The 14,664-nt window shown below is 46.8% G+C and overlaps 2 protein-coding genes across 4 annotated transcripts in view; both read right to left on the bottom strand.

Moving 5' to 3' along the window:
- The window catches only part of CLYBL (citramalyl-CoA lyase), a 239,066-nt gene that overhangs the window by 105,702 nt on the left and 118,700 nt on the right, over nt 1-14,664 (bottom strand). The window lies entirely within an intron of this gene.
- Nucleotides 7,331-9,557, bottom strand: LOC118884380 (CUE domain-containing protein 2-like). The gene is given in 3 exon segments (XM_036832031.1): nt 7,331-7,509; nt 8,516-8,894; nt 8,896-9,557. Coding segments are annotated over 3 exon segments (1,200 nt in total). The 5' UTR covers nt 9,538-9,557.

Genomic DNA, 14,664 nt, shown 5'->3' with positions numbered 1-14,664 from the left:
TTTATTTTTATTTTTTTTAAATTTATTTTTATTTATTTATGGCTGTGTTGGGTCTTCGTTTCTGTGCGAGGGCTTTCTCCAGTTGTGGCAAGTGGGGGCCACTCTTCATCGCAGTGCGCGGGCCTCTCACTACCGCGGCCTCTCTTGTTGCGGAGCACAGGCTCCAGACGCGCAGGCTCAGTAATCGTGGCTCACGGGCCCAGCTGCTCCGTGGCATGTGGGATCTTCCGGGACCAGGGCTCGAACCCGTGTCCCCTGCATTGGCCGGCGGATTCTTAACCACTGCGCCACCAGGGAAGCCCCTGCGTCACTCTTTTTAAAAAAATCCTTTTATAATAGGCTTAAAACAAACCAATAAAATCACTTGAAAGGTCTCAAGTGGCAGCATAATATGGTGGAGAGTGTAAGAACCACCTATATGAAATTGCTGATAATCTAACCATTTTGGCCGACAAAAATGCTAATTTTATGTGGTTCACACCAATATTGTGACTGGCAGTCAGAAGATGGGGTGAGAAGCAAGCAAGAAATGTCAACTTCCTCTTAGGTGAGAAGCAACATAATAGCTATGTCATACCGGGGAGAGCTCACCACAGGCAGTAAAGCAGTATGTACGTCCATAGCTACTATGATCATCTGACACCTGTCACCCACGTGTGATGCTGGTCCGTGTAGACCGGCATCAGGAATCTTGTTGGATACAAGTGCCCTCAACTAGATCACAAACTCGCCGAGGGAGGGGAGGTCTTACGTCTCCCCCACGTTGCTTACCACAGGGTCTTGCGCACAAGAGCACAGAATTCCTGTTACCTCGTTACCCAACCAAAGCCAGCTGTCCAGAAGTGGGTATGTAAGACTGATCTGCAACCACACTGTCCTTATTCTTCTTGGGCAAGAGTCAAGTTTTAGTGGTGATTACAGGTCGGAGGTCATTTTTATTCCCTCTCTCCTCTGTCATCCTGGAAGCTTTAACCCAACCCATGGCCTGTTGCTTCTCCTTTGTTTATCTCCTCCTTCCTGTAAACACAGATGACGTCCTAGTTTGGGGCCTCGTTCACCTTTACCTAGATGACTGTGGAAACCTCTTATTTATCCTCACTGCCTCTACTTTGTTCTCTTGTTCATACATTCAGTGAGCACTCAGGAAGCATGCACTGGGTGACCTGCGCAGGGTCTCCACTAGCACACCTGGCAGGTCCCTTTGTGCAAATTAGAAAAAGGTGTCCCCTCGAGCCTGCCAGCAGGTGGAAGGGCAAAGAGGTGCCTCCTGCTCCTGAAGCGGCAACTTCGATGCGTAGAGGAGAGCTGAAGCTCAGCCCCACGCGTGGCCTCTGTAGGCACCCTGAGCAGGGCACATCCCGTACAACCGACTGCATGAGACTGCCCTGACCCGCACTGTGCTGAGCACTGCGGGGAGGCGGCCCAAAAGATACAGGTCAAGTCCGGAAGGTCCAGGGAGGAACACCCAGAGGATGGCCCGCAAGCAGCTCAGGAAGGCTAAAGGCCTGTACAGAATGAAGCTTCAGGGAGAAAGATCAAAGGCAGCAAGACTGTTTGGAATACTAAGGAGGAGAAAGGTGTAGAGGGGGTTTGGGCTTCAGGTCCTGTTGCAGACTCTGAGGTCCCCGAGGGGGCTGTCACTGGGCAGATGGCAGGAGCCCGTCGCGGCTTCCCCAAGCCTCCCTCCTCCCGTACTGCTGGCATGTCCTCTCCTTCCCCCATCTCCGGCTGTTTCAAAATCTGTTCCCTACTTGAGTTGTGTTCAGCACTGACTACTGCGTATGAATACAATTGCAGCAGGTGCAAGATCTAACTTATTTTATTTTATCTTACATATTTGGAGTTAGGGCCTCTTGATAGTCAACATGTAAATATATTCAAACAATATGCAAAGCAGGGGCGTAAGATGAGTTGAAAAAAATCTGGTAGCCTTATGGTGAGTTCCCTCTACAGAGGGACCTTTTTTAAGATAAGACATCCCTTGGCAGGTCCAGGGGTTCTTCTGGCTGGAGGAGGGTCCCTCCTGGCCTTGTTTTGGTCTTCTCCCTTTCCTCCTCCACCTGATACCATTTATTAACCATTTATACCACAGGAGGCAGAGCTAGTCCCTAATACTGCTGGGGTTCTCCACCTGGGATTCAATATCACCACCACCTGGGGAGCTTTTAAAACTTGTCAATTCTGGACCCCACCCAGTGCAATCAAATTAAATTCACTTGTAATAGGGCCCAGGCTCAGTATATTTTTTTTTTCTTTTTCTTTTTTTTTTTTAGCTCTCTAGGTTCTTGCCACTTAAGTGAGATGTTGCTATAGACCAGCACCATTGGTCTCTTATCTGTTCTCATGTGAGACTCTCCCATGTCTCATGGGAGCATCTACCATCACCATGTGGGAACTTGTTAGAAATGCAGAGTCTAAGGCCCCCACCCCAGTCCCACTGAATCAGAAGCTGCATATTAACAAATCTCCAGGGGATGCTTATCTCATGAAAGTTTGAGAATGCTGTTCTAGGCTGACTCAAACTCAGGGGCACAGTGGAATCACCTGGGGAGCTTTCAAATATGCTGATGCTAAAGCTCAGTCACAGAAAGTCTGAAGTCACTGGCCTAGGGCAAGGCTGAGGCTCTGGAACTTAAAAGCCCTCTAGGTGATTCAGATGTATAACCAAGTTGAAGGACCACTGTACTAGATGATCCCAATGTGTAGCCATTGCCCTAATGCAGGAAATTTTGCTCCAACGAAAACTTCTCTTAAGTGAGTCATGTGTTACTGTTATATACAAGTAGATGCTATGAAAGTAATAATAAAGTCATAACTGAAAATGCAGCAAACTTGGAAAAAAAATCCACGTTTAAGGAAAAGTCTTTCTGATAAAAAAAACTGACAAACTGCTAACAATATTTGAAATAGCAGCAATAATTAACTAAGCTAATGTCCATTTGAGGATCTGCCATTCGGTATGTGACTTCTCATCCAAGCTAGTGGTTTCTTTACTTAGCTGATAGCTAGTACAGAGGTCTCTACTTTGGCTGCACATTACAATCACCTGGAGAACTTAGAAAAAGATAAAAACCTCAGGCCACACTCCAGCCCAATTAAATCAGAGCCTTGTGGTGAGTCGCAGGCATCAGTGTTTCTTTAAAGCTTCAAGGGAGACTCCAAGGTGCAGCCAAGGATGAGAACCTCCGCACCATGGTTTCAAAGTACCACCAAAGTGTCTTACTGGTCCTAGAAAGGATCTGGGATTGCTGGACTTTAAAAGTTGCCAGCACGTAATCCTACCATATTTAGGCAGGGGAGCTGGGCACCAATTATGCAACTTCCCGCTAATGAAGTGACTGGGAACGATAACTTTGAGAGGAACGGCAGTTTTCCTTGCTTGGAAACCATGGTGCTGTACATGCCCACCCACTGGATCAGTAGCCATCATGGCAGGGTTTGCAAGTGGGTGGGGAGAGGGCGAACACCAAGAAGTCCTTGCTGAGCCTGTAGTTCAAACTGGATTCTTAGATCAAGTCCATAGTGAACAGAATGAAGTCTGCTAATTTCCAACTGCTTGAGGGTCCAAACCTCAAGCTCCCAGGAGGCAGAGTGAGCAAGGACAGGGCATGTGAAGTAAAGGAAGTCCCTGCCAGTAGCAGGGACTAAGCTCTTCAGATGCTGAGAGAAGCTTGTGGGGGGAAAGCATGAGTGATGTAACTGGGGAATATTCTGCCTGGCCTCCCACTCTTTAGGAACTTTCTATTTGTCTTCTGCAGTGAGGGATATATTGGGTTAGCCAAAAAGGTAGTTCAGGTTTTTCATAAGATGTTACGGAAAAACCCAAACAAACTTTTTGGCCAACCCAATAGCTCCAGGGCTAGAAAATGCTCTACCCTTACCCAACTTAGTTTCTCATGACCGGTGAGCCCTGAGGTAACAAAATAGTTGCATCAGAGGAGTTTTGCTGAAGCCAGTACTAGTGCCTCAGATTCGGTTATTACACTGCTGAAACTTACCCATTTATGTATTTTCCAAAAAGTCACACTTCCCCTTAGGTGGAGGCAGTGTAACTTAAATTTACAGCTTTCACAAAAACCACATGATCATCTCAGTAGATGTAGAAAAAAGCATTTGACAAAATCTTTTATGATTAAAACAGTCAACAAACTAGATTTGAAGGGGAACCCCCAAATCCTGAGAAAGGACTAAATTGAAGGCAGTACAAACAGAATCTCAATTTAACAAATATCAATCCATCTAGCCTCTCATTGGCTGAGAACTCTCCAGTGCTCCAGCAAAGTGTCCAACCTCATGCTGTTTTGCTTTTGAAGTTCTAATGAATTCATATTCCAGGAAGAGGCCTGTATATCAGACACTTTTACAAATGCTGACCCAACTCACCGTTGGCTTACTTAACAAATCTATTTTTATTTAGGTGAAATGTGTTTATATAGCAATTGGAGTTTTAAAAATAGCAATGGGGTATTAACGTTAACTCATATTTAGTTCTTGTTAGAAAATCTGACAGGCTTTTCAAAATACATTGGTGAGGGACTTCCCTGGTGACGCAGAGGTTAAGAATCTGCCTGCCAATGCAGGGGACACGGGTTCGATCCCTGGTCCGGGAAGACCCCACATGCCGCGGAGCAACTAAGCCCGTGAGCCACAACTACTGAGCCTGCGCTCTAGAGCCCGCGAGCCACAACTGCTGAGCCCACGTGCCACAACTATTGAAGCCCGCGCACCTAGAGCCCGTGCTCCGCAACAAGAGAAGCCGCCGCAGTGAGAAGCCCGCGCACCGCGATGAAGAGTAGCTCCCGCTCGCCGCAACTAGAGAAAGCCCGCGCGCAGCAACAAAGACCCAACGCAGCCAAAAATAAATAAAAATTTAAAAATATATACATTGGTAAGTTGGGGAAGGGAGGATTTTATGTCAGCACACACAGGTCAGGAACCAGGGCGTGTTGGCTAGATGCTGCTTTCAACACCAGATCTGATTCTAGTTTTCACTAGGTAACAAGTGATCACTAGGGGGTCAGATCCTTGGGAAGAGCACAAAGATAAACGAAGTCCCTGCAATTCTCAGGTGGTGACCACTCAGCCCTTGTCAGGTGGCTGAGGCACTGAGGGGCCAGAGTCCGTGCAGAGATGGGGAGAACGTGACCACATGGAGTGGGGAGCACAGGGGGCTTGGGGTATGGATCGGCCACTGCAGACCAAGTGCTTCCCGTGTCCTGGGAACCACCATGTGGGGTCACACTGCCGCCTCCCTAGGAAGCAAGGGCTATAGGAACTTGGCATTAGGAGAACTTCTATCATATTCAGTGAGAGGGGACCTAGCCCTGTGCTCAGGGGGCTGAAGTGGATTCTCCTCCAGGTCTCCCTCTCCTCCCATCTTAAGTAAGAGGTACCCTTTCCCAGGGCCTCACAGCACCAGGCACTGAGGACCTGCACCACCTCTGGTGAGGCAGCCAACAGGCACCAGCAGGGGCTGGCGTTAGACCTGCTCTCCTAAGCCTGAGGTCAGGTTCGCAGGGGCGAGGGCTGGGAACCTGCACGGCCAGTGCAGCACGGCCCCTGGGGACCCCCCCGTGGCAGGATGCCTGGGTTTGCTTCTCAGGATCCTGCTGCCTGGCCTGGCTCTTGTGGTGGTCAGCACCACACTGGCGGCTACAGCACCTGGGAGCATTCCCACTGCTTAAAAACTTCTGCTCCTCAGCCGTAACCCCCAAGTAGCCAACATACAAGTCTGAGTTTGCCACACCCCCCGGTGATTCAATGCTGGCCACGCCCTGTGGGGGCAGATGCTCAGCTGGGCTGGTTCCCCTGCCCTCAAGCTACCAGCCCAGATTCTACTCCTCTCCTCTGGCCCAGGCAGCTGAGGCTCCAGAGGGCCCCAGCGCGGGGTTCCACCCAAGTTACAACCAATGCAGATAGAGAAGAAGCTTGCCAGAGCCCAGGCAAACATCCAAATCCAGGGCTTGGGAAGGCAGGTGGGACTGAGGGTGGAGGCCTCAGCTGATCTCTCTTCACAAGCAGCAGAGCTCGCTGAAGCCAAGGCCAGGTGGTATATGCTGTACAAGGTCCAGGGACCCTAACTGAGGACTCCACATCTTAGCCTTGACGCTGATACTTGGCTCTGAGATGCTCTTGCCTCACCCATGGATGACCCTCAGCCAGCACCATATGCTGGAGGGCTCAGATGGAAACAGGGAAGGCCAAGGAACGTCCAAGTTGTTCCCCTTGTCACATTCATGCTATCACTCCATAAACAAAAATGTATTGATCCTGTAAGTTCTGAGCCTAATACTTTTTTTGAATTATCTAAATGGCAGTCCAGACTTAACCAAGTGCAGAAAAGAACTTGATTCAGGACTTTTCATGATGTCACTCTTAAATTCAAAACTGAGTTGAAAAGCAATTGTAACTACAATAATGATTTAGGCAGCACAATTAATTCTAAATCATTTTAGTAAATAATACCATGATGGTTAATTTTACGTGTCAACTTGACCAGGCCACAAGGTGCCCAGACATTTGGTAAAACATTATTCTAGGTGTGTCTGTGAAGCTATATCTGGATGAGATTAACATGTGAATCAGCAGACTGAGTAAAGCAGACTGCCTTCCCTAATGTGGGTGGGCCTCATCCAATCAGTGGAAGATACCAAATAGGCCCATACTCCCCTGAGTAAAAAAGGAACTAACTCCTCCTGCCTGATAGCCTTCCAGATTTTCCTGCCTTGAGACTTGAACTGAAACATTGGTTCTTCCTGGTTCTCAAGCTTGCCAGCCTTTGGACTGGAACTTACACCAATGGCTCTCCTGGGTCCCCAGCTTCCGGACTGCAGCTCTTAGGACTTGTCGGCCTCCATAATCATGTGGGTCTTATTGCCCTTATACTACATCTCTTATATATATCACACACACACACACACACACACACACACACACAGAGACATACCCTATTGGTCTGTTTCTCTGGAGAACCCTGATGAAGACAACGCCTAGACATTACTTACTAGATAGTTAACACATATCAGGGCCTAGCTGCGTGCTGTCCACACACCTCTGCACCGCCTCTCCCCATCCTGACCCAACACGGGTGTATGTGCAGCTCTCAGCACCATGCCACCCAGCACATAAGAGGGACTGGACCCGAGAGTGGAATGAAGGAAAGGATGGACTCAGGGCTAGATGGGCGGTGGGCTGGCAAGCATTTAAGGAGAGAGGGCCACATGTGTCCATTAGCCTCTGTCCTCTGTGGGCTAAAAGGGATAGTGGGCGTGATCATGGTTATGCTCTTCACAGACTTCCCCAGACTGTCTTCACAAAGGGTTGTACTAACTTATTTTGCCACCAGCGGGGCATGAGGGTGCCTAGCTGGCCATGTGCTCATGCACAGCCCTTTGCACTCTTTACACCAAGGTTTTGGACATTCCAGGAAAAGAGGCATGATATAGTGAGTGAAGGTGCCCATGGAAAGGGGCTGGAGATCCGAAACGCTGGGTAAAGGTTTATAACGGCCTATTTGAGCAATGATGAAACAATCTGTGGATCGTGTTAAACCTTCAAGATCAGTATTTCCCACCTTGAGCTGATCTGTATTCTATCATTTTACACCTCTGCTGGTCAAATTTTGTTTTTTACTGTGGTAAAATACACGTAACATAAAATTTACCATTTTAACCATTTTTAAGCATACGATTCAGTGGCATTAAATACATCCCCACTGTTGTGTAACCATCACCACCATTCATCTCCAGAACTTTTCATCAACCCGCCCATTCCCTCTCCCCTCAGCCCCTGGAAACCACTATTCTATTGTACTTTCTGTCCCTATGAATTTGAATGCCCTAGGTACCTCATGTAAGTGAGAGCATACAGTATTTGTCCTTTTGTGACTGGCTTATTTCACTTAGCATAATGTCCACAAGGTTCATCCATGTTGTAGCATATGTGAGATTCTCCTTCCTTTTTAAAGGTTGAATAATACTCCATTACATGTATGTACCACATTTTGTCTACCCATTCATCCACTGATGGATACGGATTATTTCCACCTTTTGACTATTGTGAATGATGCTGCTATGAACAAATATCTCTTCAAAACCCTGCTTTCAATTCTTTTGGGTACATCCCAGAAGTGGAACTGCTGGATCATATGGTTTTTTGAGGGAAAACCATACTTCTTTCTATAGCGGCTGTATCACTTTACATTTCCACTCAAACATTATTTTAAAATATTTTCTGCTGCATTCAAGTCTAGTTACCACTAAAGGGATGTTTTTGAACCAAAAAAAAAAAAAAAAAAAAAAGAATCATCTTTTATGTGCCCTTGCCCTTTAGAAACTGCCTCCACAGATTCTAATAAATTTTGCTAAATTCCCATTTGTTTATAAACATAAAAAATAATAAGAAAACAAATAAATCATTTTGAAATAATACATCAATAAATTGCTATTTAGGACACCACACAGAAATGGTACAGCCCTTTTGTTTTGTTCTGTTTGTTTGTTTTTCCTGGGGCTACCTCTACCGTGCCCATGGCAGCTCCAAGAGCAGGTTAGCACTGTGGAGCAAGGAAGTAGGGAAAGATGGGGGACAGGAGTTAGGGCGGGCCCTGTGTGGGGATGCAGGGCCCCTGCGTCCCTCTGGGATCTGAGCCTAGACGGCTCGGGCAGAGGCTGGCGAGTGCCTCCGTGGAAGCGGTACTTTCTGGCTGGCTTGAGGTTGACGTACGTGGCCTTCATTTCCTCAGCCTCAGGGTCCCGCACATCTTTGAATCGCTCCCCTTCGGTGCTCGCTACCTGGTTGTCGATGCACTGGATCAGCTTCTTGGGAGCCTCCTTAGGAGCCATAGGCCGGCGAATCTTCTGATCCTCTGCGCTATCCACCATCACGTACTTCTTTCTGCAGGATGAAGGACTTCAGCTCATCCTTTTGGGGGCCTCTGAGGCGCCTGGGCAGGTCCTGGTTGGGGCCATCCCAGGCTGGAGGCCTCTCCTCCTTCCCCTCTACCAGCATCTGCACAGCTTCTTCCAAGTCCCCTCGAGCTCTGGCCAACACCCACTGGGCCTGCTCCACCGAACAGGGAAGGAACACCTCCAGAAGTACGTCCACCCCCGGCAGCAGCTCCTCCTCAGCACCGGATGCCTCTTCTTGTGTGTCCCGAGCAGCAGTCGGAGAAGACATCGTCTCTTCTTTGAACCGCTGCAGAGGCTCTGGGGCGATAGATACCTGACCTCGGACCTCAGAGTTCTGTGGTTGCAGGTTCTCTTTGTTCCTGGCACCACTCAACTGCCCTGAGAGCCTCTGCATCATTTCCCCTCTTGTACCCCTTGGGATGTGGGCGAAGCTAGGCACATAGGCCTCCATCATCTCAGTGAAGGCCTCCATATCGAAATTCTCCTCCGATGGGCCCGAGGGGCCCAGGTCCTCAAGGACCCCGAGCACACAGAAGATGACCTCATCCCAGCCGCTGAGGTCAGCCTCTGGGAGGTGCGTCTGAACAAAGGTAAGGAGGGCTGCACAGACACCCCTCTCCAGCTCCATGCCCTCTCCCCTTCTGCTCCGTCGGGCGCCGCCGGCGACTCGTCCCGCAGCTCTCATCCCACAGCCCCACCAATGAGCGATATGGTCCTTTAAAAGTTCTCTTAAAGCAATTTTGACTCTAAGAGCTGATAAAGGTTGAAAATAAAAATTTCTCACAGAAGATTATGCACAAATCCTGATTCTTAAAGGACTCCTCTAGTTGGGGCTGCACCTTCGATCCTTCGAGGGAGCTGGAGGAGCATGACTGTACTGTCACTGCCTACTCCCTATGCTGGGAACGTACGTACCAGGAAAACCGAGCTCTCTGTCGTAAGGCCCATGGTCTGACCTTGTATGACAATTCTGATGCTCACAGAAGAATCTGTGGGACTAGAATAAAGAGCCCATTCATCTGTCCTTTCCTATACACCCCCCAAGTGACAGTAAAATTCACCTACAAATTCCAGCCACGCTTACGACTATTGATAACTAGGTATTTACACCAGCATCTGTAATAATTGAGGCCTACGTATGTTCTCAGTTTGCTAAGTTCCCAACTGCCCAGAGAGATTCCTTCCCTATTTTGAAGAACCATGTCTCAGTTACTATGGCAACAGGGCAAGGAGAAGTGGGGAGCTTTCCATGGGCACAAGAGCAAAAGAACAGCTATTTGTCCTCCCACTGGCAGAACAGGGCCATTCGTGAGATTAGCATGTGGTACAAACACAAACAAGCATGCAGTCCGCTTCAGAAAAGCCAAGAACATTTTCAGGGCAAACTCTCTCACAAAGCAATTATATCACACCTTAATCAAGTGCTCCATTTTGTACTGAAAGGAAGAGATACTCTTTTGTGTCCAAAGCAGACACACACAGGATAGCAGTTTGTGGTCCGCTGTGGATTCACTTCAAAGGAAGGAGTCAGGGCACAGGATGGGGAAGACCCACGGGCTGTGGGCCGGCCTTTCGGCCATTGTGGGGTGCCATGGAGAAGGATGGATGCTGAGGGACTTCCCTCCTGGCCTATACTTGCCATGGAAACCCCAGGAAAAGAGGTGAGTGTCAAATAAGGGACAGATTTATCAGAAATAGAGAAAAAAGCAGAACCCTTATTTTTGTTCACTTCGGTAAAATTTGTGTAATGCTGTTTCAGTACAGATCTCTTCCTCCTCAGACCATCTGAATACCAAAGGGCAAAAACAAGTGACCCAGTAATGGAACTCTTTTTTTCATACAGAATGAGAAAGCAAACAAACATCCATATCAAAAATTACTCATTATCCTAAGTGAAATAAGCCAGCCACACAAGGACTAATACTGTACGATTCCACTCCTGTGAGGTACCTAGAGCAGTCAATTCGCAGAGACAGGAAGTATTATAGAATGGTGAGGGGGAAGGGGGAGGAGAATTACCGTTTAGTGGGTACAGAGTTTCAGTTCGGGAAGATGAAAAAGTTCTGGAAATGGACGGTGGTGATGATTGCTCAACAGTGAGAATGTACTTAATGCCATTGAACAATAAGCTTTAAATAGTTAAAATAGTAAATTGTATGTTATGTATATTTTACCACAGTGAAAAAAAATTTAAAGTTAACAAATCTCTTTCCCTTGTTATATCCATGCTATTGTTTCATAAACACAAATGTACTGATCAAATTCAGTACAGATCATGCATTCAATAAATACCAAGTCCACCACGAGCTGGCCCTTAGGCCAAGGGTTGAGCAAACACGGACAAGAAGCCATGTGTCCAGCAGACCCTGGCTGGTCACTGAATCCACTTCTTTGGCCACAGAACTGTAGTTCTCCAAATAGGTGCATGGGTGCGTTAAGTCCCAAGAACAGGGAAAACCCTGTACAACTGGGTGATCATTAATGGGTCCCGAAGAAGAGAGCAAGTTTTCCACGAAAACAGAGATCCACGTTTATATCTCGAATGGATTAGTCCTTATAAATAAATGTGGCCACAGCACCACTCTGCCCCGTGGCACTTGGCTGCGCGGTAGCACTTCTAAGGGCAACGCTGCCATTTTTCCGAAAGGCAAATGAAGAGGAGTTTGATACAAGCTAAGGCCGAGTCAGCCCAGCAGACGATAAGGAGGAAGACAAGGGCAGGGGTGAGGGTATTTGAGAGGAGGTGAGGGAGAGGAAGAGAATGAGGAAAAGAAAGGGAGGGAGGAGAAAGGATGGGTCCTGAAGGAAAGCAGGCGAATAAGAAAGTGGGAGGGAGGGAAGGAAGGCGGAGGTGAGGGCCAAGAGGGAGAGTGGGGGATGGGACGAGAGGAGAGGAGCTTTGTTTTGCTGCAAAGCTCCTTGATTCCGGTTGAAGAGGGGATGACAATAGAGCATGTGCCTGCTAGTGGCATTCACCATAATCCCACTTTCTTGCTCTACTTTTGGTGAGAAGAGGAGGAGGAGAGGTTTTATCTGAATGGAAAACTGGAGGGATTTTATCCCCCCCCCACCCCCGGAGTGACACTGAGGTCAAGAGGGAAACCTGCACTCCTTCACTGAACACGTTTAAGAACAATGTGATTAGCATCTCTTCTGTTTCTGGGCTGCTTCAACCTGGGCCTCCTGGAAACACAAAGAAGGCTAAGGATGTTGTTTATCAATAGTTAACTGAGTTAATGTCGCTGAGAACTGCAGGAATGATGCTCAGGACCCTCTACCCATAGTGATTTTTTTAAAGTTAATTAATTTTTGGCTGCGTTGGGTCTTCATTGCTGGGTGCGGTCTTTCTTCAGTTGCGGCAAGCGGGGGCTGCTCTTCATTGCAGTGCGCGGGCTTCTCATTGCGGTGGCTTTTCTTGTTGCGGAGCACGGGCTCTAGGCGTGCTGGCTTCCGTAGTTGTGGCACACGAGCTCAGTAGTTGTGACTCGCGGGCTCTACAGTGCATGCTCAGGATTTGTGGCGCACGGGCTTAGTTGCTCCACGGCATATGGGATTTTCCCGGACCAGGGCTCGAACCCATGTCCCCTGCGTTGGCAGGCGGATTCTTTATTTTATATTTATTTATTTTATTTTTGGCTGTGTTGGGTCTTCGCTGCTGGGTGCAGGCTTTCTCTAGTTGTGCGAGCAGGGGCCACCCCTCGTTGCGGTGTGCTGGCTTCTCATTGCGGTGTGCTAGCTTCTCATTGCGGTGTGCTGGCTTCTCATTGCGGTGGCCTCTCTTGTTGCAGAGCACGGGCTCTAGGCGTGTGGGCTCAGTAGTTGTGGCTCGTGGGCTCTAGAGCGCAGGCTCAGTAGTTGTGGTGCACGGGCTTAGCTGCTCCGCGGCATGTGGGATCTTCCCAGACCAGGGATCAAACCCGTGTCCCCTACACTGGCAAGCGGCGTCTTAACCACTGCGCCACCAGGGAAGTCCCCATAGCAATTTGATAGATGCATTTCCCAGTGTTGGGAACGATGAGAGGAAGCACCTGTGAAGTACAGAACGTGGGCGCTTACGGTAAATTGTAATTAAAACCTAAAGGACATGCCAGTCGACTTCTCTTAGCCTCTGTAGAGACGATTTGGGGTTTTGGATGGTGAAATTCTGAGTGCATGGAACCAACAGCTTACTTGTTCCACTCCTGGCCATAACTGAGCACCCAGAGCAGAGTCTTGTGTTTGGATTGTTCACTGCTGGCATTCCTGCCTAAGAAGATCTGATTCTAAAACAAGTTGCAGAAAAGACAATATTTAGTAGTTAATGTAGTAAAACAGCCAATGGAGAGTATAGGAAATATTATCACCACAGGCCCACCAGAAAATTTCACACAAAAAAAGACCATTCACAAAAGTTCTCCATTTAGAGATTCCATTAGTACTGGGTTATCTTAGCTCAAAAAATAATAAATTTAAAGCTGAGATGACCAATTCCTGGCTTGGGCAGAACTTTAGAGGTAAGTGAGCAAATGTGAACTAGAAAGATCAATTTCTCCTTAACTTTTTTTTAAAGGTCACGAAAGAAGACTGTCAACCTGACAGATGTAACCATGGATTCTTTTACAGAGTCCTTCAAAAGCTCAAAGGCTGCTAAATGTGTCAAATTATGCATCTCCCCCATGACCGGGTTCTTTGATATGAAAGTAATCATGGGAGAATTTTTTTTTCCTCCAGAAAAATGGATCTGCAATTTTGAGAAAACAGTTCTCTCCGCATCTTATTTATTTTATTTTTTTGGTAGCTGTCATGAAAATCATCTAGGTTAACGGAATCTTCGTTTTCTCCCTAGATTCTCTCAAAAATTCCTTTCAAGTGTCAATCGCAATGAAATGAGGCCAAAATGTTACACAGCTTAGAATTTTGATATTTTGTTAGCTATAGTCCTTTGATTACCCTGATATGTCGATTTGGGGAAATTTTAATACTGATCTCTCTCTAGCGCTGAATAATTTTTAGAAAAAACACAGTCTGAGTCTAATTGCCAGACCCATACCACACACACGAAAGCTGTGAATACAAGCTGTGATCACGAATCACGTGTATGTGGCTTTGACTGTGTGGGACCCACAATAAGATTAAGATTGTTTTTTTCCTTCTTAATTATTCAGAGCTAAGTGTGATGAAAATTAAAACTAAACATATGGATGTGATCATGAAGGCTTTCTCTAACATAGTTTTTTTTTAAAAGTATGTTTAATGTGCTACAGGCACTAACTCCTTTAAATATTTAAGGCAAGACTTCCTAGAACTTCTAATTTTAGGGGAGCTTAAGATTTTTTTCTTATTCAATGCCACACTTAGCAATGCACCAGCCAAAGTGCAAAACAGCCTCTTTTTCCTTTATATTTAGTTCTTAAAAAACCCACTCTTACTGAATATGTATTGTTACTTAGTTTTCTGTGGAATGAACGGGTCAGACTCAGAGAGTAACACTTTTATTGTAAATACACAGGGAATAAAATGAAAAATTAAGAGGTGAATCCTTTCCACAAGCTGTATGTCCATGACAATCTATGTTATGGTTTATTTTTGACTTGATTCAGGGTTTTCTATGATAATGGAAAGAGAGATGGAATAGGTTATCCAGAGAACAAGATAACCAGACAATTTTTTGCATGTGTCTTTGTAATGCATTAACTAATTTTAAAAGCTAATTTAATCTTATTTCTATCTGGAGTAACACCGGTATTTGTCTTCCTTTGGTATGTGCAACTGATAT

The sequence above is a fragment of the Balaenoptera musculus genome, chromosome 18 (genome assembly GCF_009873245.2).
Source record: "Balaenoptera musculus isolate JJ_BM4_2016_0621 chromosome 18, mBalMus1.pri.v3, whole genome shotgun sequence".
Taxonomy (NCBI): domain Eukaryota; kingdom Metazoa; phylum Chordata; class Mammalia; order Artiodactyla; family Balaenopteridae; genus Balaenoptera; species Balaenoptera musculus.
Note: the sequence above shows the minus strand (reverse complement) of the source record. Positions and strands in the feature narration are given on the sequence as shown.